The 24,581-nt window shown below is 46.0% G+C and overlaps 1 protein-coding gene across 2 annotated transcripts in view; it reads left to right on the forward strand.

Annotated features, from left to right (window-relative positions):
- The window catches only part of TBXAS1 (thromboxane A synthase 1), a 190,235-nt gene that overhangs the window by 129,717 nt on the left and 35,937 nt on the right, over positions 1-24,581 (forward strand). For both annotated transcript variants that reach the window (XM_030825843.1, XM_003270804.4), the window contains exon 9: positions 1,941-2,255. In XM_030825843.1, the coding sequence (XP_030681703.1) occupies positions 1,941-2,255 (315 nt within the window). The remainder of the gene's footprint in view (positions 1-1,940; positions 2,256-24,581) is intronic.

A 24,581-nucleotide genomic window follows, 5' to 3' on the forward strand; every position in this document is an offset into this window, starting at 1 on the left:
GAAGCTGGGGAAAGCCAGCCCTTGAGGATGCTGTTTGAAAATCAGAATGAGCAGGGCCAGGGTGGAATGAAGCCACCAACTACCCCCGACCCTTTACCATTTTCTCAGCTATTACAACCCAGCAGGCTGATGGGAAGCTGAGGCCTTGCTTCCTTAGACTCAAGGTCTGTGGCACCCGTAGTCTTAACCTTGAGCACTGCTAGGATCCCAGTAGGCACCTTCCAAAGTCACAAGGCTGGGGCGCAGTAGAGCTGCAAAGGTGTCAGCATCCAAGACTCCCGCTCTAAAGAGCATGCACTTGTCATCAAACTCAGCATAGCCATCCTCCAAATGCACGCACTGCACTACGTTTTTATCTGTTGAGTCATGGACTGAACATGTGCTCAGCACAAAACTAGGCACGGTGTCAGGGGTTGAGGGTGGGGTCCTGCCCTGGAGTTGCTTATAATCTTATGGAGGAGGAAAAGCAACCACACATGAAACGACAACAATCTTAAAAGATAGAATCATCAGGAGGCCGAGGTGGGCGGATCACCTGAACACAGGAGTTCGAGACTAGCCTGACCAACATGGTGAAACCCCGCCTCTACTAAAAATACAAAACTTAGCCGGGCATGGTGGCACACGCCTATAGTCCCAGCTACTCAGGAGGCTGAGGCAGGAAGATCACTTGAACCTGGGGGGCAGAGGTTGTGGTGAGCCAAGATCACACCACTGTATGCCAGCCTGGGTGACAGAGCAAGACTCCATCTCAAAAAAAAAAAAAAAAAAAAAAGATGAAATCAGACACTTATGTGTGTGGCATAGATTATTAATGCAATTGAAATTCAGAAGCCAGTGAACTGAGAAAATGCTGCAGCTAGCAGAGTACTTTGCATGAAATTCTAACATTTTTCTGTTGGTGATTCTGATACTCTCCTTTTGCCATTTTAGTCCCGTAAACTTCAGAAAACGGAAATGTGTTGGTTGTCCTTCATGACATTAAAGAGCATTTCAAAGAACGGATGTTCTAGGAATAAGCTCTGTTGACACAAAGGCGATATAGAAACACTCCTATTGTTACAATTAGTAATAGTGAAAATATAAAGAATATGCAAATGACTGATAAAGAAGGAAGGGGGAAATGGAAAGAAAGCTCTAACTACTTAAATGGGGGCAGGGGATTACTGAGAAGAAGAGGGAACCGATGTGAAGATCTGATATGAAGGCTAGGGGATGAAGAAGGCAAAGCCTGGAGACTTTGAAGACAGGTGCCACCAAACTAGTCCCCTCCCCTTGCCCTCACTTCTGTTAACTTTCTACTGTGTGAGAAAACCAGTGGCTGCCCATCTAAGCCCTAAGCTGCACAGAAGTGAGCAGTACAGCACATGCTTGGTTTTAAATCTATGTGATGTTTCCATTGTTTTATTGTTGGAAAACCAACCACCAACCAACAGTACAAAAATGTACAAAGTAAAAAATAAAACCCCCCCTCCTGGTTTTCCCACCTCCTCCAGCTCATTATGAACTGTTGGGTGGGGACGTTGCTAAAATTGTCTATGTGTAGACAGATATAGGTGATGATATATTTAGTACATTTGCTGTTTTTGCAGAAACGAGAGCCACAGTGCATACTGTTCCATGACCTGCTTTGTTTTTACTTAACAAAGTGGCTCAATGACTTTCAAATCAGCCCAGATAGAATGGCCTCTGCCTTGCTCAGGGCAGCAGCCCAGGCTGCTCTTCACTGCCCCAGAACCAGCCTGACCAGTGCTATACTAAGGGACATTCAGGTGGCTTCCAGGTTCTCACTGTCCCAGATAACCCAACAATGAGGAACCTTGTTGCTACTGAGCCCTTCAAAAGCTACGCCCGTGTATCTTCCTCCTTTGTTCTCCAAGAAGCCTCACTCTTCATGACTGTAAGGTCAAAATGTGCATTTTTCTCCTTTTGTCCCTTAGAGGCGGAGAGACTTCCTCCAGATGGTCCTGGATGCCCGACATTCTGTGAGTCCCATGGGCGTGCAAGACTTTGACATCGTCCGAGACGTTTTCTCCTCTACTGGGTGCAAGCCGAACCCTTCTCGGCAACACCAGCCCAGACCCATGGCCAGGCCTTTGACTGTGGATGAGATTGTGGGCCAGGCCTTCATCTTCCTCATCGCTGGCTATGAAATCGTCACCAACACACTTTCTTTTGCCACCTACCTACTGGCCACCAACCCTGACTGCCAAGAGAAGCTTCTGAGAGAGGTAGACCTTTTTAAGGAGAAACATGTGAGTACAAGTTGCGTCCAGTTGCCCATGGGATATCCCTAGGACAATTGCTTTTGTGTTTGTGGGAGTGAAACTTATTTTTAATAACTTGCTAATATCACATGCTAAGCTTATCAGATGAAATAGGGTCATTGTTCAGCTTCTCCTGCTCTCCAGGTTAGCAAGTGGAATGAAATGTTGAGAACAATAACCACAACAAAAAGACAAATTGTGTGTGCACCTTCACTGTCTGGGGTAGTCCATGAAGCCAGGCCTGGCTCGAGGAAGCTGTGGAAGCCCAGGAAGGAGCCAGGCCCAAAGGGCAGGGATGGGGAAGGAGTTATGGCTTCCCAATATCTGACTTGGAGCTGCCACACGGAGGGAGGCAGGTGTGAGCCAGAAAAGACAGCCAAGCTAGAAGGCAGGAGTGGACAAAAGGACAGGCCAAGCTGAAGCTGGACTGAAGACTGGAAGTTGAGGAGGAGGCTCACAAATGGAATAAGGGAAGATGGGGCCCGTCAGGGCCCAGGCCAAATTCTGGGCATTTTCTTCTAGGTGAGGCCCCTCTTGATCGCTTGTAGCAGATATAATGGGGTGCTGAGCAAGGCTACTTTATCACCTCATTTTTTCCTCTGGATGCTTGTGTGTGTATAACTGTGACTCATGAGTTGTTAAAGAGATTTCATTTTTAAAATCTGTGCTTTAAAAGAAAGACCACCACAATGGAATCCTTTCTATTACATTCTGATATGATTGCTATTACATTCACCATTTTGGAAGGTGGTCTGTTCTGTTACTGGAACCATTAAAAAATGTTTCATACAATGAACTGAAAACCACTTCCCAGGAAATTCTACTTCTTTATTCTACTGAGGAAGTAAAGGCAAAGTCAGTGTCTCTTCTTCACAACAGTTTTTAAATATTTGAAAACTGCATTCACTGTGTTACTAATTAATTGTCTTAACTTTAGGCTCAACATGAGCTTGTGGTCAACTTCAAGTTCTAAGTAGTTATGACAACTGCCAAGCTGGGCCTTTCCAAACCCTGCTTACACAATTGATTTATTGAGCCTAGACGCAAGAGTTTATATTTATCCTTATTACTGTTCAAGTCAGTCAAAATAATTTTGAATCTTGATTCTGCCATCTGTTATATTAGCAATTCCTCCAGCCTCGTGTCATCTGAGACTTACTAAGCATGTCTCCTATTTCATCCAAGTCATTGATTAAAATGTTGAACAGGACAGGACTTCCCTCCAGATTGACATTGATCCATTAATCAATATTCTTTGGGCATGGAATCTCAACAAGCCATGAATCCAAATAACCCTGCCACCTATCTTATTCTGTTTTATACATAGTGGTTTGTGTATTTGTTCTTAAATTGAGGAAAGGGGAGAGGGAGAGACCAACGGTGACTGGGGTGCATTAGCGCAAAAGAAGTAAAAGGAGCTGGAAGTGAGGCAATCTATTAGGATATATTTAGTTGCAGATAACAGAACCCCAACCCAACTGATTTAAGCAAAACAAAAACAAAAAGTAAAAACAAACAAAAAGACTCATAAATGTGTATTTCTGAGTACATTTAATTGAGCAGCTCAGGAATAGATGTGGCTCCAGGCAAATCTTTGTCTAGGTCTCAAACTGGTGCACAGGTCGGTTTCTCTCTCGCCAGTTCTTGGCTGTGCTCTCTTATATTGGCCCCATCCTCCGTCATGCTCTCCTCTCAAAGCCCCAAGAAGCCTGTCAAGAGTGTCTGGGACTCCACACTTCCTTGCTTGTAAACAATGGAGAAGAGAGGGTCTGTGGCCTAAAATTCCCAGACAGTCATGAGGGTCACTCTGACGGGAATGCTTAGGTTGCTGCCCATTCTTTTTTTTTTTTTTTTTTTTTTTGAGATGAAGTTTTACTCTGGTTACCGAGGCTGGAGTGCAATGGCACAATCCCGGCTCACTGCAACCCCCACCTCCCGGGTTCAAGCAGTTCTCCTGCCTCAGCCTCCCGAGTCGCTGGCATTACAGACATGCACCACCACAACTGGCTAATTTTGTATTTTTAGTAGAGACGGGGTTTCACCATGTTGGTCAGGCTGGTCTCGAACTCCCAATCTCAGGTGATTCGCCCGCCTCGGCCTCCCAAAGTGCTGGGATTACAGGCATGAACCACCATGCCTGGCTTGCTGCCCATTCTTGAACCAACTCTTGAAGCAAGGGGAATAGGGTCCCTGATAGGCTTACACCAATCAGACTCCAGCCCTCAGTTAATCATGCTCAAGTCACATGACTGAGGACTTGGGATGGTGACTTCTCAAGGGAAGCTTAGCATGCTGTCCCAGGAAGGCATTAGAGGGAAGCCCAGCACTCTGGTCTCAGTAAACCAGAAATCACATCAAATTAAGGGCTCTGAAGCATCTAATGAGTGTCCAGCAGTTTAGTAGACACGGCAGAGGCTAGGAGAGGGGGCAGAAGCTCTAAGAGACAGAAGTCAGATCCTCATCTTGCAGGAATTCAATCGCCAATTGAGAAGCAATGTTATGTCTATGAAACAATATCTTCCTTCCAAACACAGGCCTGCAGGGCAGTAGAAGGCAGCAGATAATCACGTCTAGAATGTGTGGTATCATTTAGAGAGCCACGGGGCCATAGAAGTCTGTCCCACCAGCTATAACCATAGTCACATCCAGTTATGTCAATCTGCCAGGAGGACACAGCAAGTGTTTCCATTCAAAGGCCCTCATGCATGCACCTTTTACCTCTGGCACGGCCTTAACTGGCCATGACCTCAAGGAGGGTGTTGTCTTACCAAACCCCGGCCTCCTTCAATCCCCCCAGCCTAGGAGCAGGGCTTCTCTTCCCAGAGGACTACATGTTAGGCCAGGCTCAGTGGCTCACGCCTGTAATCCCAGCACTTTGGGAGGCCGAGGTGGGTGGATCACCTGAGGTCAGGAGTTCAAGACCAGCCTGACCAACATAGCAAAACTCCATCTCTACTAAAAATACAAAATTAGCTGGGCGTGGTGGCACATGCCTGTAATCCCAGCTACTCGGGAGGCTGAGGCAGGAGAATCACTTGGACGGGGGAGGCAGAGGTTGCAGTGAGCAAAGATTGTGCCATTGCACTCCAGCCTGGGCAATAAGAAAGAAATTCCATCTCAAAAAAAAAAAAAAAAAAAAGGACCACATGTTATTATGGGGCTGTACAGAATGTTGCAAGGCACTGAGACCCCTTGGTCAAATAAACAGATTACAGCAGGTCAAATTTTTGAGTTTAGTGTGCATAAAACCATATGGGAGGACTGCTTAGAATGCACGTTCCAGGGTCCTGACCTCAGGGGTTCTGATTCCGTAAGTCTGGGCTGGGACCCAGGAACCCGCATTTTTTTTTTATTTTTATTTTTTTGAGATGGAGTCTCGCTCTATCATCTAGGCTGGAGTGCAGTGGCGCAGTCCTGGCTCACAGCAACCTCCACCTCCTGAGGAACCCATGTTTTAAATAAATGTTTCCAGTGATTCTGAGGCAGGTGGTCCCTGGTTCCACTTTGAGAAGACAGCCTTAGACTCTCAAGGGCTCAGATCCCTCTTCCAAGAAAAAAAAGCAGGATCCAAAGCCCTCCTAAGCCATGCAAGCCCCAAGGTGATTTTCTTCCCATACGCAATAGCTGGTTGTGGGGGGGAGTCTCTGAAAAATGGGCATATCTACCGCTGTCTTTTTAAAAACATACATTTGGTAGTCACAATAATGTTGCTTTGCATAGCCTTGCACGTGGCACCCACTCAATGAATATTGGTAGGTTTTCTTTTTTTCTTTTCTTTCTTCCCTTCTTTTATTTTTTTAATTTTTTTTTTTTTTTTACTATAATCAGAGCTCTGTTAATATGGGCCATCTGTCAGGACATGGAAATGCAGATTAGATGTTCACACATTAGATATTTTCCTGAAAATATTCCTGAAAATTTGCATGTAAAGTATGACTTGTTATAATTTTCCTGCTGGTTTCCATTCAACAAATATTTCTTGAGTGCCAGTTAATGCCAGACTCTGGGGCTCCAGCCTAAAGCACGAGGGTGTTCTGGTCTAGCTCTTCTGTGACATCCCTGTAGAGCATCCCCATGCCTCATTAGATGGCCTTCCCTTGTATTTGTCAATGAGATTGCTTAATTTGAGCTCTAGAGTTTCTTCTCCCTGAGCAATTTCTTTCATAGCAATGCACCATGGGAATCTGATGAGAGCTACATCCCTTCCTCCAAGAAAGAGCAGATATGTGCATGGCATCAGTTCAGACTCTTCTGTGGACAGCGATAGAAAACAGCCCAGATTGTCTCAGGGAGCTTACTGACCCCTATAACTGAAAACTCCAGAGGGCAGAGCTGCCTTCAGGTATGGCTTGATTCAGGGGCTCAAGCCTTGTCCAAGTTGTTCTCTTTCCCCATTTCTCAGCTCCGGTTTTTCTGGGCATACTCCCTTCTCAGGCAGATCTCCCCTAGGGGTCTCAAGACAGCTGTGTAACCAATGTTTTGAACAGTCTGAACTCAGTGAGGTACCAACTTGAAACCATTTGATGTTTTTTGTTTCATTTTTTTCCTTTAAATGTGCTCTGATGAATCTCCTTTCCCTGTCCGTGATGATGCCTTGGACAGATCTCGATGATTTCTGGTCATTCTGGGGGGCATTAAAAAGTCCAGGCCAGTCTGGCCCAAATGAAAACTTCAGTCTCAAATCCAATCAGTGCTCTTCTGTTCTCTTAGCTCAGGCTGACCTGTGGCCTGAGGACGCCATCCTGGGGAGGAGAGGTCTGTTTTTTCCCCTCCTTCTACCCCTCCCCCACCCCTGCTGGGCCCCTTTCTCCTCCAGGAGTGGGGCCTGTGAACAGATCCCCAAATCCTGCCTACCTGGAGCTGCCCTCAGTGCCTTTCCCTGTGGACCTCTGACGTGGGGTAGATGCAAGACGTATTCGGAGGGCTCCCAGGTCTGAAGTCCTCACTGCCTAATTCCCTGCCAGGGAGACAGGCTCCAGCTTCTGCCATTGGCTCCTGCCCCAAGGCTGCTTGGTGGGGAATCTTGAGCAGGATACCAGCTAGATGGCTCCAGCTTCCATGCCTTCCCCAGTGTCCACCCGGCCTATGGGAAACACACAACTGGGCCACACCCACAGTGGCCACCTTCTGCCCTCCCCTTCCTCCCTCCACCCTTTCGTGTCTCTCCAAGTACTTTTCCTTTGCTCAAATAGGCAGAGAGGGCACATCAGCAATTCTGCTGCATGAGCAGATGGCCAAGGAGAATGGCCCACCTCTATGAATGGCTCTGCTGAAGACCCCCTTCCTTGGCTTGGGAGTAGGGAGGACCCTCTTCCCTAGGCCAATGACTCCTTGCTGTAAGTTTTCTTTAAATCCCTCTAATGTCTTTATAGGCTGAGGATAGGGGTAGGAGAGAGTAGGTTCAAGTTCAACGGGAAGAAGCAAGAGTCTCTTTCCTGGAAGTCTCAGCAAAAGCCTCCTGGCATCCCAGTGACCTCGAGAGGGTCATGCACCTGCCTCTCAACCAATCTCTGGACCCCAGAGGAATATGATCCCCTGATTGGCTTAGACTTGGGTCATGTGCCCCATCCCTGGAGTTGGTGTCTAAGTGAGGCCTTACGCAAACCACTGAGCTCTCGGGTGGAGGAGAGGAGGATCCCCAAATTGCTCTTACTAAAAGTGGGGTAAATGGCTTCTGGGTAGCCAGGAAACTGTGTTTGCCCACCCCTGTACATAGAATCCGTGGCCCCCAGATTAGAAGCTCCCACTTCTCAATTTCCTGTTATGTGACCATGTTCACCTTCCCTCTGAACTTTTAAAATCCAGCTTGCCAAACTAGAAGGTATAAGTCTGGCAGTGCCTGGAACAGCCTGATCTTGCCTATTTCTTGCAAATCATCCCAAGTTTCCTGTGATTTCTGCAGGACCAGTCGGTCCAGCTCAGCAGTTTTGCCTTATTGCATCCTTCACCACTTGAGAAGCGAAAATGTCAGGCATGAAAGTCAATAATTCAGATTCTCTACTGTTAGCAGTTCTAAACCCCTGGCGCATATAAAGATACTCAAAAGGTCTTCCTCACTATCGGGGATTTGCCTCTGCACATCCTGTCTGGCAACATCCCATCTCTCATCCCATACAGCCTTGACTGCATTTCTCCTTTCAGGGTGTAGATTTTGGTTCCAGCTTCTAAAAACAGTTACAATTCACTTTTTTGTTTGTTTTTGTTTTGTTTTTGAGACAGAGTCTTGCTCTGCCGCCCAGGCTGGAGTGCAGTGGCACAATCTTGGCTCATTGCAACCTCCGCTTCCCGGGTTCAAGTGATTCTCCTGCCTCAGCCTCCCAAGTAGCTGGAATTACAGGCGCATGCCACCACGCCTGGCTAATTTTTGTATTTTTAGTAGAGATGGGATTTTGCCATGTTGGTCAGTCTGGTCTTGAACTCCTGGCCTCAAGTGATCCGCCTGCCTCAGCCTCCCAAAGTGCTGGAATTACAGGTGTGAGCCACCGTGCCCGGCTTCAATCCGCTTTTTAATTCATGCCCTCAGACTGATTCTTTCTGGGCCACATGTGTTTTCTTCCAAATCATCTTGTTTGGGAGTTTTATCTGGCCTTTCCTCCTCTTGTCCCACCATCAAAATTCAGTTTAAAATCTTCTGTCTCAAGTCCCCCAAACTCTTGGAGAAGTCTCTCTTTTCCCGTGTTGCCTTGGTCTATGGAAAAGGAGGAAGTACGTTCAGTAAATTCAATAGTGGATGAGTGAGAGAATGTTTGTACCATTCGTACCACTAGTAAAGCTGAAAAAAAACACACCATTTATTTAATGAGACCTTTGTTATATGGATGCTTCATTGTGTTCTCATGTAATTTTGAAAAGGATGAGAAAGGATAAAAACCAACTTCTTTTCATATAAATTGTGTCTTCTATAGCTTTAGTGTTCTATGTTGAAATTTTTGACTTTTGATCTGGCTAAACCATTCTCTTTTCTTCTCTTTGGTGCTGGACTGTGCCAGCCAAAATTTATGATCCATTTTCCTTCTGCTTAATTGTTGTTATAAATCTGCTGTGCAGAACCCAGTTGTAAATTTATCACAAACTGGACTAGATTGATATACAGCCTCTTTTTAGGATAATTTGAACACAGTTATGCCTTAGAAGGAAGGCCAGATTCTTAAAACTTCTCTTGAAGAGCTGCTTTGTAACCATTATAAATATCTAATTAAAATACAACTTACTCTTTCTTTTTCTCTTAAGGATAAGAGAACATTCTGTGCTGGCTATTTCAGCTTATTAGCTCACGCTGCTGTGTGAGCAAGGTTGAGGATTTGTTCCTTGAAGCAGTCAGAGGATCTCCAAGAAAAGAAAAGCATATTATGTGCTTACAAAAAAAAAAAAGCCATTTGACCCCCAACTATCTTTTTCATGAATACACATCCTTTGCCACAGGGGAAGGGTTGGGCAGAAAAAAAGTGAATAGCTTAACACAAATTTATCCTCACTATGGAAAAAAAAATGTCTCCCCATGTGGATCTCACTCAGGGAGTAGGGCATGGTTGACTTTGAGATCAAGTAAAAAACTGGAAATGGGCTTTTCCCCATGGGAAAGGTTTCCTCCCCTTTGCCAAGGTCTGCTGGGGTCGGTCTACCCACAGTTGGTGAGGAGTAAGTTCAGGAGTTCCCCATCAATTCGTCCCCCAGCCACACAGGGGTCAGAAGTGCTGCTGAGTCTCTGCCTTCTAACAGATCCCGTAACAGCACAACAGGACAACAGAGCACAAAGCCACAGGGACAAGGGAAGAGGCAAAACAGAGAATGCCTTACAGCCCTAATGTTGAAATCTAAAACAAAGAACAGCGACACTGCAGCATGAGAAAAGTGACAACAGGCTGTGGCACCGGCCCTCGGTTGGGGCATCACAAAGTTAACGTGCATGGGAATCACCTGGGAGTCGTTAAATCTGCAGATTTTCATTCAGCAGGTCTGGGACGAGCCTGAGGGTCTGCATTTCCTTTTTGTGATTATTATTTTGTATTTATGAGATGGAGTCTCACTGTCCCCAAAGCTGGAGTGCAGTAGCACAATCTTGGCTCACTGCAGCCTCCATCTCCCAGGATTAAGTGATTCTCCTGCCTCAGCCTCCCGAGTAGCTGGGATTACAGGCTCATGCCACCAAGCCCAGCTAATTTTTGTATTTTTAATAGAGACAGGGATTCACCATGTTGGCCAGGCTGGTCTCGAACTCCTGATCTCAGGTGATCTGCCCGCCTGGGCCTCCCAAAGTGCTGGGATTACAGGCGTGAGCCACCGCGCCCAGCCAAGGGTCTGCATTTCTAACCAGCTCCCAGGTGATGCTAATATAGCCGGTGCACGGCCCACACTGTGTACAAGGAGCCAGGTTCTGAACCATACGTACTGTGTCTCTCTCACGCGTGCCGGACGTGGCAAGTATGTATTCCTCATGACATTTAACGTGCTCATGTTCTGCAGTGGTTTACCTTTCGCTAATAAATCTCAATGGTTTCCCGATTATTCCATAATCATGATGGCATTCGCTTTATTGAGTGGGAGATGAAGTGATGCAGGAATGAGCCAATGCTAATACATTTTAGAAGTGTATTAATCCTAAATAAAGCCTAAAATCATCTATTTCCTTCAATAATTGTTTCCACAGTGGGAGGTTAGGGGGAGCTTTTGAGTTTATTTAAAGTCATTTTCAAAGCAGATGAAGATGGCAACCTGAGCTTTCTGTCAGGACATGTGTGTAGACTGGTGACCTATCACATCCAACGGGACCCATCAGGACAATCCTTTTAAGCAGGGAGCTCCACCCGGCCCCTTAGCTTCCCTACTCCCCTACGCCCCTTGGTTGTAGACAGTAGCTTCGGGTGCCAGGTGGGAGGCCATGCCAAACAACTATAGCCAAAGAGAATGTCCCCTGATGCCATTTCTTTGGTGGCCTAGAACAGAATCTGTGCTATTTTCACTAGAGGAATAGGAGCTTCAGCAGGGGGCCTTGGAAATGTATCCAAGGTACCCACCTCCTGTCCTTCTTTCTGGAAGCATCTGGCCCTGGAAAGTAGCATCTCGACCACTATCAGGCAAAGGGAGGAAAAGTCGCATCCTGACCGCTAATATCAGAGAGGCCCCTCTTCCCAGCCCGTGAAGAGTGGCCTCTCTGGTGTGTACCTGGAACTCTATCTTGGAAGTTAAGATTTGTGGTCACTGCTACCAACACACCAACTCCCAGGACGCAGGATACTAGGGCTTCTGTGCCCCATCAGTGGACAACTCAGGAGTTCCCAAAGCAGGGTGACCAATCTATCTGGATCAGGTGGCAGGGCCTCGGATCTTAACTATCCATTTCATTGTTATGCACACAAACTTATCTTAGAGGTCCGGGCCATCTGCCCGTTCCTGTCCTGGGGACACCTGTGGGAAGGCAGGCTGTGCCTCCCAGAGGTCATCTGGGCTGCAAATGGGTGCCAAGACCTTCCTTTGCCACTACTCAGGACTCCGGACTCCTCCACATCCCCTGGAGATACTCAAAGCCCATGCCCACAGTAACCCATAGGGAAACTGACCTGCTCTTCCTGGGAGCTGCTCCCAGGAGCCTCGGCAGTGGCAGCCAGGAGCTTAGAGACCTGCTGCGCCTCTCCCTGCCTGCCCTCTCCCTCTCATCCTGCCCCATTTCTCTGTTTTCTTTCCTCTTTCCTCTCTTCATTGTTTACAGCACTATTTAGTCTCCTTCCCCTCTTTCTTCCCTTATTCTTGTTCTGACTCTATTCCCAGGTCCAGAGAGGCCCAGAATCTTCCCTGCTCCTGCTCCACCTCCTGACCCACTGCCCCCTGGGAGCCCCGGTCATCCCAGAAGCCTGTTAAGTGCACCCAGCAGCCAAGGCCCACATGCCTGCAATGGGGGTGGCACTGGGGAGGTAGGGTGGACAGCAGGACAGACTTGCAGGTGTTTTTTCTGGGCTGCGTGGCTTCATCAAGTGCAACACTCCAGCACTTTGAATTTTTAGCAATTAATGCCCCAAGTCCCCCTCCCCCTGAATCCCTGCAGAGCAGAGGGAGGGGCACCTGCAAAGAGAAGTCTCTCCCGGGAATGGGTCACACCAATCGGCATGTATGTGGTGTCTTTCATGTAGCAAATCAGAGTCTTTCATATTCAATAGCTGGGCCTCTAGAGGGGCCAAGCTTTGCTAAGCAAATAAGCTTGTGGGGTTGGTTCACATCCATCCAGAAAAGCAAGAATGAAAAATAAACTTGGGAAAGTCAACTCCACAGGTGAAGCTCAACCTTCTGTGCATCCGCTTGGCATGGAGCTAGATTCACAACTGAATGGCTCATTTATTTAACTATTGCGCACATTATGGGCTCTTAAAACATCAAAAGAATGGGTTTTATTCCCAACAATTAGCTCTTGAAATAAAAGAACAAACACACTTTTTTTTTTAACTTCCCCAGACTCTGTTGACCAAAGTCACTTTCACACTTCCAGTGGAGTGGAAGCTCCAAAATGGTATTATCTGGTGGGAATTTAAAGACTTCTTGTCCCCAAAAAACCCTTTCATCACTAGGCTTAACATTTTCCATTGGGAGGCCCTGGCTTTGTTTTGACACATGATCCGTTATTAACACACCACTCACTTTGGGAAGGGAATATCATCAAGTCCCAGCCAGGATGTAAACCCCACGACTAGGAAGCCTTGGTAGGTCCCAGGGCTGAGCACAGTGCCTGGCACGTGAGAAATAGGAGTTGAGAAAAGTTATTTCACTCTTTCTTTCCTAACTGGAGACTAACTCCAAGCACAGATTTGAGGGGGGACTAGCAGGGAGGCACAGTAGATAAAGCCTGTGAGTTACTGCGCCCAGCGAGGAAGGGGTCGGTGGAGTCAAGGAGAGAAGGCACCGCGGAGGGAGATGGAGGCAGGTTGAAGGCAACGCTTGGAGTCCCTATAGTCCTACAATTGCAGTGCAATTGCCCAGAAGATATCATGCTAAGAAAAGGAGGGAGCCTCAGCCCTTGGCCTCCAAGGAGACCTCTGGGGACATCTAGGGCAGCTTCCCATCCAGGACAGATATCTGAAAGATCATGAGGCTGGGCTTGAATCCTGCTGACAACAAGAAACTTCCTACCTATGTCCCCTACCACTGCCTCCTCTGTCAGCTCATGGTATTTGAGCACCTACTACTAAATCAGCAAATTAATAGCTTCTGCCTGGGGGCTACTTCCACACTCCATTAATAGCCAATCGCTGGGCATCTCAGAGCTGAGAGAAGAAGGAAAACTGGAAAATCAGTCCAGAATAAGGGGCCTTTCCAAAATGTGTGCTTATGGCCCAGACACTCCTTTAACCATAGGTTTTCTGGAAAGTCTGTTTTGCCCCAGGACTGTGGACAGCATTATGTTTTGTTTGGTGAGCTTTCTTTTTTTTTTAGGTTATATTTTATAACTGAATATGGCATGTGTGAAAATATCAGCTACCAGACTCTGTTAGTCCAGGCATATGAATATTCCAGATCACAAGGGAGGTGTGACTCCCCTGTGAATTGCAATGAGGAAGGTTTATAAAGTTAAGCATTTAGAAATCTGTCTTTAAAATTTAAATATTTAGATTGGGTCGCTAGGACACAAAAGGCAATTCCTGTTTCTCACTCACTTAATTTGATTTTTTTTTCTTTTGGTCGCACAAGTTGTTTTTCAAAGCCTCATTCCTTGAATGTTCCCTATAGGAGGAATGTAATTAAACTCCACTGGCCTCCCCCTGCTGGGCCCAAACAGGGGCCAGAGCTGTAGGGAGCATAAAACAGATATCCTGCAAAAGAATCCTTATTATAAAGATGAGAAGAGAATCAACTTCCCTCTGGTTATGAACAAGAAGCTTTAGAAAGCCACCCCGGCTCTTTTTGCAATGGGCTTAGTCTCCAAGACATTTTAATTAGTAATTTAAGACTGGAAGGAAGGGGATAAACTCCTCACCTCCCTAGCTATAGGCAAGAACTTCAACTGGATGAGTAACTGGTTCAAGTGGCTGAGAAGGAGGGAGGTCCAGAGGGAGGGTGGTTCCTTAAAATGAACCAACTTTTTCATGAAAATGGCGTAGCTAGATATCCCGGCCCCCAGTCAGTCACTGTTTTTGCAGTCCCACTTCTTAAGGCAGTTCTCACCCCTCACCAGAGGCAGGCCTTGCCTCTCTCTGGGATACTCAGCTGGCACCAGAGCAAAGAAGCTTGTGCTGAGGGATGGCTCCCCTCACACTGGGCCAACCTGGACTTCTCTCTGACCAAAGAGCATATGCCTCCCACCAAGCCAGAACGTGGAAAGATCCTGATAGGGAACCCCGAGACCTGGGTGCTAGCATCACCCCCGCCATGAGAGCACATGGGGGCCCTGAGCTGACACCCGCTGGCAATGTGACGTGGATCACTCACATAATCCCTTCCTTAGTTTTTGTGTCTGTAAAATGGGGATAGTAACATTGTGTAGCTCATAAGGTTGTCACCAAGATTAAATGAGTTAAGAATACAGGTGCAATGTTGGAACAGCGCCAGCATTACGTACATCTAGCTACTCTCATTCGCCTCTCTGTGACGCAGTTTCCTTATCTGTAAAAGAAAAAGATTGGACTAGACCTCTTCTCCACTGTTATTGCTGATGATGATGAGAAATGAATGTTTCTGTACCAGATCCTAAACTAAACAAAAGTTGACTTGATTCTCACAATGGCTGTATGAAGTGGGAGTTATCACCATCCCCATTTCATCAGTGGGGAAAGAAAGGCTGGATTAGTCAGGGATCTCCAGAGGAACCGAACTAATAGGACAGAGACAGAAAGACATTCATTTTCAGGAATTGGCTCACGTAATTCATGGAGTTTGGCAAGTGTGAAGTCTGCAGGGCAGGCTGGCACTTTGGACACCCAGGCAGGAGCCAATGGAACAGTCTAGACACAGAATTCTTTCTTCGCCAGAAAACCTCAGTTTTTGCTCTTATGGCCTTCAACCGATTGGATGAGGCACGCCCATATTATTGAGGATAATCTCCTCAAAGTCAGCTGATTTTAAGTGTTAACCATATCTACAGAAGACCTTCTCAGCAACCCTGGGATTCATGTTTGATTAAATAACTGCACACTATAGCCTAGCCAAGTTGAAACAAAAGACTAACCATGCTAAATAACTTGAGAACATAAGGTAATACCCTAGGACGGGGCCTAGGTCAGATTGGCCCTCACGTTTCCCGACTCCTTAGTCTGTATTCTTTTCAACCTTGTCTCCAATATTCCATGATGCCATGGTTCTGATGCCACTCCTCAGCACTCTGCTGTTCTTGCCTGACCAAGTGGATCAATGGTGGCACTGGCATTTCTATAAAGGGGATTTCAGGGCTGCCTGCTGGGGAGGGAGGCTTGAAGCTGTGTCTGCACTGCACCTTCACAGCACTGAGAAAATGCCAGTCATCCAGGAGGACAGGGCAGCCCTGTCCTCGCCACAGTGCCCGCACCTTCATTGGTCACCTTTGCAGGCATCATCTGTGACCTGTCATCCAGGCTCTGAGCCCTGAGGATAAGTTTCCCTGGAAGGTCCTGGGTTTGTTGGAGCTTTTTCTCCCTCTTGCCATGTCCTTTTCACGGTCCATCTTCTGAATTTGTGAATTATCTTTCTTCGTGGCCCATGTGGCACGAAGAGTGCATGGGCAGCTTCTCCCCTGACATCCCTACCTCCCTGACGCTTAACCCACATAGGGAAGAACATTCCTGAAACAGAGACGTCACCCTGGGTTGCTTTCTGCCACAGCAGGCACCCTGCTTGGCGCCTTTCTCACTTCCATTTGTAAATGATCTTGTCTCCTTCCTTGTAGAAAGTTTTTCAGCCATTCCAGGCTTTCTCTCTGGGTTCCATTCCTCTGGGATTTTCCATGAATTGCATTTCCTTGTAGTTCATTTTCATCATGTTTCTTGTTAGGGAACATTCAACATGCACCCAAGACATTGGCATGCAGCCTGATTGCCCCTGTCCTCCCCTCTACTCATTGCCAGAGCTACCTCTGCACAGAGGAGTCACTCTCCTCCCACTCCGGGGCCTCTGTCAGGGGCCAGGCTTGATGCTGTCATCAGCCAGCCCTTCACTGCTGCCCAGTGTCATATTCATCTCCATTGAGAAAAGTCCCTGGGAAATGGTTGGGAGCCAGGGGACAGCCCTGCATCCTGAGATCCTAAAATCAGGGAGGCGCTCCCTGCACTACCAGCTGGAAGGAGACTGGATCAGCCACCCTCACCAAATTCCCAGATTCTCTGACTGAAGCAAGCCAGTCCTTGGTTTGAATGGGGAATCAACTCAGGATTATAAAATAGACGCCAGCCTTCCTGTAGGTAGAATCTGACTTCAGACAGCAAAAGACTCTAAAACAGCTTAAATTCCTGTATATGCCTTCTCCTATGCATGCCACCAGTCAGACCAAAGGCCACATGCCAATCAAGGCCTAAGAGCAGCCAGGGGTATTTCCATGTCCTCAAGAACTTTTACAAACTGTAGCTGATTGGGTTCCACCCCTGGAGATTCGATTTAGTGGGTCTGGAGTGAGGCCTGGGCTTCTTAAAAGCCCCAGCGGATTCTAAAATGCAGCCAGGAGGAAGAACGGTTGCCAGAATCCCATGAGGCACAGATGCAAATGAGCATAGTGACATTGGGTTGCATTATCAATGGCAGGACTGACTTTATAAACACTCTGCATCCTTACTGGAGCTGCTATCTGCTTTTTAGAAAAGTCCCTCATCAGATTATCAGGAAGTCGTGGGTTTTCTGTGATCATGCTGTGGTCAGATCCAGCCCAACCAGAGAGCCAAAAACAAAACAAACATACAAAACAAACAAACAAACAAACAAACAAAACCCAAATCCCTGGCAAGCCCCACGAGATGACTGCTCTGATAACATTCAGCAGACAAGCCTGTTTGAAATCATCTCAGAATGATACCAGACCCAAACCCAAGAGGTCATCTGGTCTGTGCATCGACTCTAGGAGGGTGTATTAGTCCGTTTTCACATTGCTGATAAAGACACACCCAAGACTGGGCAATTTACAAAAGAAAGAAGTTTCACGGACTTACAGTTCCACATGGCTGGGGAGGCCTGACAATCATGGTGGAAGGCAAAGAGGAGCAAGTCACATCTTACGTGGATAGCGGCAGGCAAAGAGACAGTTTGTGCCGGGAAACTCCCTTTTTTAAAACCATCAGATCTCATGAGACTTACTCACTATCACGAGAACAGCACGGTAAAGACTCGCCCCCATGATTCAATTACCGCCCACCAGTTTCCTCCCAAAACACATGGGAATTGTGGGAGTTAAAATTCAAGATGAGGTTTGGGTGAGGACACAGCCAAACCATATCAGAGGGTGGGGGGCTATTTCTCCGTGTTACAGACAAGGCAACTGAAGCCTAGGGACGTTCCATCACAGGCCCACACCTTGTCTCAGAATTAAGAGGAAACGCTTCTGGCTGCCAGGGGTGGGGTGGGGTAGGGTGCAGAGTCTCTCCCCCCACCACCACCTCCATCCTTTTCCCTTTCTCTGAAAATCTCATTTGATGATTCCCCAGCCTGGCTCCAAATTAAAGATCTGTAGACCTGAAAGACGCTAATGATGGTTATCACCACCACCACCACCATCGTAACAGTAAACATTTATGGAGCGCCATAATTATTCATAATAATTTTTATGTGTTAAATAAATCTGACCTAGCTCTATAAAGAAATAGGCCCTGTTAACAGAAAATATTGGATAAATTAAAAGTCTCCTAGAAGCATCTGATGAAAGGATCTCAAGTTCCATAACACACAGACCATTCAGTGGTGTTGTTTCTGGGCTTGATTCACTGTGGGTCACTTGAACGACGTCGGGGGTATTGTCCACCTCCCAGTGCTCAGTCTGTGGCTTGTGGCCAGCTGTTTCTCTGTGGGGTCTATGTTGGCTGTGTTAAGGCCTGCTGCAGAAACATCGCATTTCTAACATGTTTTTCTCAAGCAGTGATCCTGTGGGGTCAAGTCTTCAATATCAAATAATATTGATAATAATTATGATAGAACTAATAAGAGGCCAGGCACAGTGGCTCACATCTGTAATCCCAGCACTTTGGGAGGCAGAGTTCAGGTGGATCATTTGGGCCCAGGAGTTCGAGATCAGCCTGGTCAACACGGTGAAACCCAGTCTCTACTAAAAATACAAAAATTAGCCGGGCATGGTGGTGCATGCCTGTAATTCCAGCTACTCGGGAGGCTGAGGCAGGAGAATTGCTTGAACCCAGAAGGCAGAGGTTGCAGTTCGCCGAGATTGCACCACTGCACTCCAGCCTGGGTGACAGAGTGAGACTCTGTCTCAAAAAAAAAAGAAAGAAAAAAGAAAGAAAGAATAATAATAAGAATTATCATGCATTGAACACGCTCTCTGTTCTTGGTGGTCTTGGTGCTATTCCAGGCAATTCTAACACCAATTAGATATTTTCCCCTATTTTAAAGATTAAAGCGGCTGGTGCAGTGGTTCACATCTGCAATCCCAGCACTGTGGGAGGCCAAGGTGGGAGGATCACTTGAGGCAGGGAGTTCAATACCAGCTTGGGCAACATAGTGAGACCCCTGTCTCTACAAAAAAAAAAAAAAATCAAAAATTAGCTGAGGCTGGTGGTGCATGCTCCTCCAGCTCAGCTACTCAGGAGGCTGAGGTGGGAGGATTGCCTGAGGCCAGGAGTTGGAGGCTGCAGAGAGCTATGATGGTGCCATTGCACTCTAGCATGGGCGACAAAACAATAGTCTTGTCTCAAAAAAACTAAAAAAGACTAAAGTGAAATTGAAATTCAGAGAGTAAGTGACTTCAAGGTAGAGGCAGAAACAGAGGCTGGATTTGAATTCGATCCTCTGGCTCCAGAGTTCCTGGGAGTTATCTTGGGAATGACTGCAAGATCTGAGGTAGATTGTTCTAGGAGCAGGTGCTTATATAAAGTGGAATGGCACACACTGACATACTGTTAGGAATTCTATTTTCTTACCACCACAGGAGCCAGGTCTCTGTCAGGGTGATGAGAAGTTCCCAAAGTCATTTCTCCTCTCTAGGGTGTCCCCTCTCTGTCTGCTGCCACTAAATCCCTAATGACATTAGAGCAGAATAAATGGCATTTTTAACTTCAGCTTTAAGCAACAAAGAAATACTATGAAGTCAAGATGTGTCCATCTTTACCATAAAAAAAAATTTGCTTCAATAACCAATAAACAGATCAAACAACAGAAAAATAAATAGCAAAAGACTGCAGGGCTCGATGGCTCACACCTGTAATCCCAGCACTTTGGGAGGCGGAGGTGGATGGATCACCTGAGGTCAGGAGTTTGAGACCAGCCTGACCAATATGGTGAAACCCGCCTCTACCGAAAATACAAAAATTAGCCAGGCTTGGTGGCGTGAGCCTGTAGTCCCAGCTACTCAGGAGGCTGAGATAGGAGAATTGCTTGAACCCAGGAAGCAGAGGTTGCAGTGAGCCAAGATCATGCCACTGCACTCCCCAGTCTGGGCAACAGAGCAAGATTCCATCTCAATAATAATAATAATAAATAAATAGCAAAAGAAAGAAAAAACCCTCAGCTAAGAAGTATACTGTTGTGTTTTTTGGGGTGTTTTTATGTAATATTTGACAAGTTTACGTTTTCTTTGTCTGCCTTGGGTGCCTTAAAATAAAACTCTATCAATATTTCCATGTAACATTGGGTTTTTTTTTTCCTCATGTAAAATCCACATATCAGGAATTCCTCTATTTATTCCATCCCCTGGGTTTCTTCCCTTGGGAATAATTCATATGTCAAACCTGTCATTTATCGATTTATTGCTGTATCTAGCAGCATTTTCTCCCTGCCCTCAAAATTTAGCTTAAAGTCCACTTAATAAGGCAATAAGGCCTACGCGGGTCCTCAGACTCCGTGAGATTTCTGCTGATATGAGCCATAATTTAGCAAAACAAATCCTGCTCATTGCGGGCACCTAAATGGTATCCTGTTAAATTTCCATACGTGCTTTTCTTTTCTAAGGTTATGGCCTACAACTAGAAGAAGGGATGAAACATCACCCATACGTCCACATCTTATTTCCTGTATCAAATTTCAAAGCCCTTGGAGATGCAAGGCAGGTTTCTCTGATGAGTTGAGAATCAATGCTAATCATCTGAAATGAGAGGTGGCCCGTGGGTGTAATCCATCCCTGCTGGTGCCCCGTCTTGGTTACACATTTCCAGAAACCAGCACCTCCCTGTTGTCCGTGTCTGGTCATCAGAGGCCTCTCTCCTCAGGTGGGATAACCAGAGATCAAGAAAGAGACACGTTTCTCTCCCTTGGAACTTTTCTTCGTTAGTCATTTTCAGAAAGTTGGGAGTCGGCAATCTTAAGGAGGAGTTTCCTGTCATCTCTCCTCCACTTCCTCCCCTCATTTCCTCCCCGTCCTCTCCTTGGAGTCCTTCATCAATGTCTCTATTTTCTGTTCTAGATAAACAAAGATCCCCTCTTACCTGTACGGGCCTCACCTGCCTTCCCTCCTGTCATTTCTGCAGCCAGCCTGTCTCCTGAGCCTGGCCTGGCATTCTTCAAAGACTTCTTAAGGCCACCTGGCTTCCGGTCTGCCTCTAGGCTTCACTGTCTGCACCAGAGTGGAAATTGTCATGTGCCCTCAGCAACATTTTCCCCTCCCTTCCAGAATAGACACGGGCATTTCATCCACAAGCAGTATTCCACAGATGAAAAAAAAAAAAAAATTATAAAAGCGAGACCAAAAATACTGGTAGTATATTTTTTTCCCTTCAAGAGAATGATAATCATCAGTAAAAACAACAACAAAAACCAAAAAAAAACTAAGCAAAGCAGCCTGAAGATAGGCTGAAAGCGCATATCTATGGATGGCTTGTTGTTGTTGTTGTTTTGTTTTTGTTATTGTTATTTTTGAGACACAGTCTTGCTCCGTCACCCAGGCTGGAGTGCAGTGGAGCGATCTCAGCTCACTGCAACCCCCGCCTCCTGGGTTCAAGAGATTCTCCTGCCTCAGCCTCCTGGGTAGCTGGGATTACAGGCATGTACCACCCATGCCCCATGCCCGGCTAATTTTTATATTTTTAGTACAGACTGGGTTTCACCATGTTGGCCAGGCTGGTCTTCAACTCCTGACCTCAGGTGATCCGCCTGCATTGGCCTCCCAGAGTGCTGGGATTACAGGCATGAGCCACTGTGCCCGGCCAGGATGTTCTGAATATTAAACTAGCTGACCGGTGAACATTAGCTGTGCTGTGGAAAAGTGAAGCAGAATGGCTTTTTATCCCTTGTGTGTGATCATCAAGACACGGGACAGCACAGAGATTCAAAATACAATGCGTTCCCCTTGCTCGTCTGGTCAAGCTCACCTTCCTATTGCACAGGGTTGATTGGCTGGAGGCCGCCAACCTCTAGCTGAAAGGCAGAGACAGTCTCCCCTGTTATTTCGGTACCAAGCTGTGTTTCTTAGGCATTAAAATGGAGGGAAAGCAACCACTGGCCCCTCACTGGGATTGTTCTTGAGGATTCCAGACAGACCATAAGTTATTCAATGAGTCGCTCACAAAGGACCTGGCCCTGAAGGTTTGTGGCTGCAGCATCCAGGCGAGCCAAAGGTGTCAGTGCCGCCAAAATGCAGAGAAAACTCTTATCAGAAAGATGTCATTTTTTTCCCCTAAATGTCATATATACAATTTTTATTGGAGCGTGATGACAGATAGTGAATAACTTAACATAAATTTGCATAATACAATACAGCTGTTAATTTATGATCATATTAAAACACAAAGTTTTGTAGTTTGAAGCAGTTAAAAGTCTTAATCTTCTGAAAATTTCCCTCTTGTTTGTTATTTGTTTATGAGTTACTTAGGGTTGTCAGATAAAATACAGGTGTCTGGTTAAATTTGAGTCTCAGATAAACCGTAAATAATTTTTTAGTGTATCTCATGCAATATTTGAGACATACTTATACTAAAAAGTTAATCTTATTGTATATCTGAAATTCACATTTAACTGAATGGTTATATTAATATTTTTATTTGATAAATCAGGCAACTCTGTATTTGATAAGCAGCTTAACCTCTCTCTACTGGCTCTTCTCTGGCAGGGCAGACGGGGGCTGTTTTATGGAGAAAGGCACTTACTGCTGGGACCTTGATATCTTTAGACTGTGGGGGAGGCTGGCTCTCCTAGGAACACTAACAGTCAAAGAGATCAGACAAGAGAGGTGACAGTGCAAAGGGGGAAACTGAGGCAGGCAGCATGCCTGGGCTTTCTTGACAGCACCAGGGGTATTACAGCCCTGTTTTTCAGATTTTTTGGACGACAACCTCATCATAAGAAATATAATTTATAATTCAACCCAGAACACACATCCCTTGTAAATGGAACAAAAAGTTTTATGAAACATGTCACCTTCCATGTACAATCTGCTCGACATCCTGTTCTAGTTGATTTCATTTCTTTAAATGCCACTCTTAACCCCCTAAATTGAATTCATGGATTGAATTCATGGTCCCCTAAAGGATCACAGCCCACATGTTGAAAAACATTGGGTTAGAGGGTCACAGTTCAGGAAAATGAATGAGTACTTTTTTTAATCTACTTTACAAACGAGGAAATGTATCAGGTCCCTTAAGAGCCTTTCCAGGACAATTTTTGCTCATTTGTGGCCAAACTCAAAATAAAACTTAGGTCCCCCAACTCCCAAGCCTGTGTTTTCTGGTTTCCTTCCACCACTCTTTCTAGTATCCATTTTCCTGGTCTCCACTTTGTAATACACATTCTGGGATCCACATTTACTTGTTTTATTTTACATAATTATATTACTTGTATACTATTTCCTTATCACTTCATATTCTTCTCAAATTTCCATGTTTTATATCATTTCTGATCCAAACTGATTACATCATTGCTTATGGCACATTCTTCACCGATATCAACATTTAAACTAAATCATCTTGTTACGCACCCTCTGATCTTTGGCATCTTACTGCCCTGCCCCATCTCCAACCTCGGCTTACTATTTTGGTGCCTCAGGAGATCTCAGCTGTGAATCTTCCATGTGCTCTCACTGGGATTGGTGCCATCCGTGACATAAGAAAAACATAGAAACATAAAAACATAAGAAAAACTATTATTTGTTGTCATTTGTTCTCCCTAATCTATGAAGTCAGTAGGGTATCTGTTATAAAGATTCCCTTCTAGAGTCGAGAAAACAGAGGCTCAGAGAGGTTAAGCGTTTTTCTCAGGGTCACAAAGCAAATACAGAACTCCAGTCTTCTTGCTGTGTCTCTTACCCTCTGTCATCAGGATGCAGGGGCTGCTGAGCTGAGATGCCTGCAGACAAGTAAACTGGTGGGAAGAAAGACACCAACCCAAGAGATCTCCATGTATTTTGTATATTTTTCTCACCTACTCAGTCTAGATTTTCAAACAACATACAGAACTTTCTGGGATCTTGTCATCATTCAGTGTACTGTCCTCTGGATCCTCTCCAGGAGCCACCCACCCCACACACATTTTTTTTTCTAATTGTCATAAACAATTTCAAAGAAAGCCATTTTCTCCAGAGCCCCTTCTTGTGACTCTACCACAGTTCATCCTGGTTTGCAGAATCCAAACTCAGGGCTTCCTTCCCATATTTTTATTAGTTTAGCAGTCAATCAGTTTACACAGAGAAGTGGATTGGAGCTCCCCTTCCGTCCCAGGGAACCACATTCCTTTTGTCTGTCCTGGTCCTTCAGCTGCAGCCTGAGCTGCCAGTGGAGAAAGTCTTCTCCAACCCTTAGGCTCAGCACCCCTCAGGGCCAGTGAGATGCACAAACAGCATCTTGCAGGTCCCACAGCGCCTTCATCACTTGTATCTTCCCCCACCCTGTGATGAAGTAGGATGAAGATGGCTGAGGGTATAGACTTTGGGGCCCACCTCCCTGGCTTAAAGCTGCTGGACCCCTTACCCAGCCATGTGGCCCTGGGGCATGACACAGTTCCCCCTAAGCCTCACTTCTTCACTGTTTAAAGGGGATGATAATAGCATCTGCTCTGTTAGATTGAGGACTGGTTAAATGGAATAACATACTTAGCACATAGCCTGGTACCCACTTTTTTTTTATTTTGCTACTTTGTTTCATTTCTTCAAATCTTCCTATTATTCCTTTTTTACAGAGCCATCTCAGAAACCTTAGATTCCTGTCCCTTCCATGTGTCCCTTCCACATGTCCCTCCTTGCCCTGCCACAGTGCCTCTGCTCCACCCAGAGCCTCAGCACCTGCGTTC

Source organism: Nomascus leucogenys, chromosome 13, assembly GCF_006542625.1.
Source record: "Nomascus leucogenys isolate Asia chromosome 13, Asia_NLE_v1, whole genome shotgun sequence".
Lineage (NCBI taxonomy): Eukaryota > Metazoa > Chordata > Mammalia > Primates > Hylobatidae > Nomascus > Nomascus leucogenys.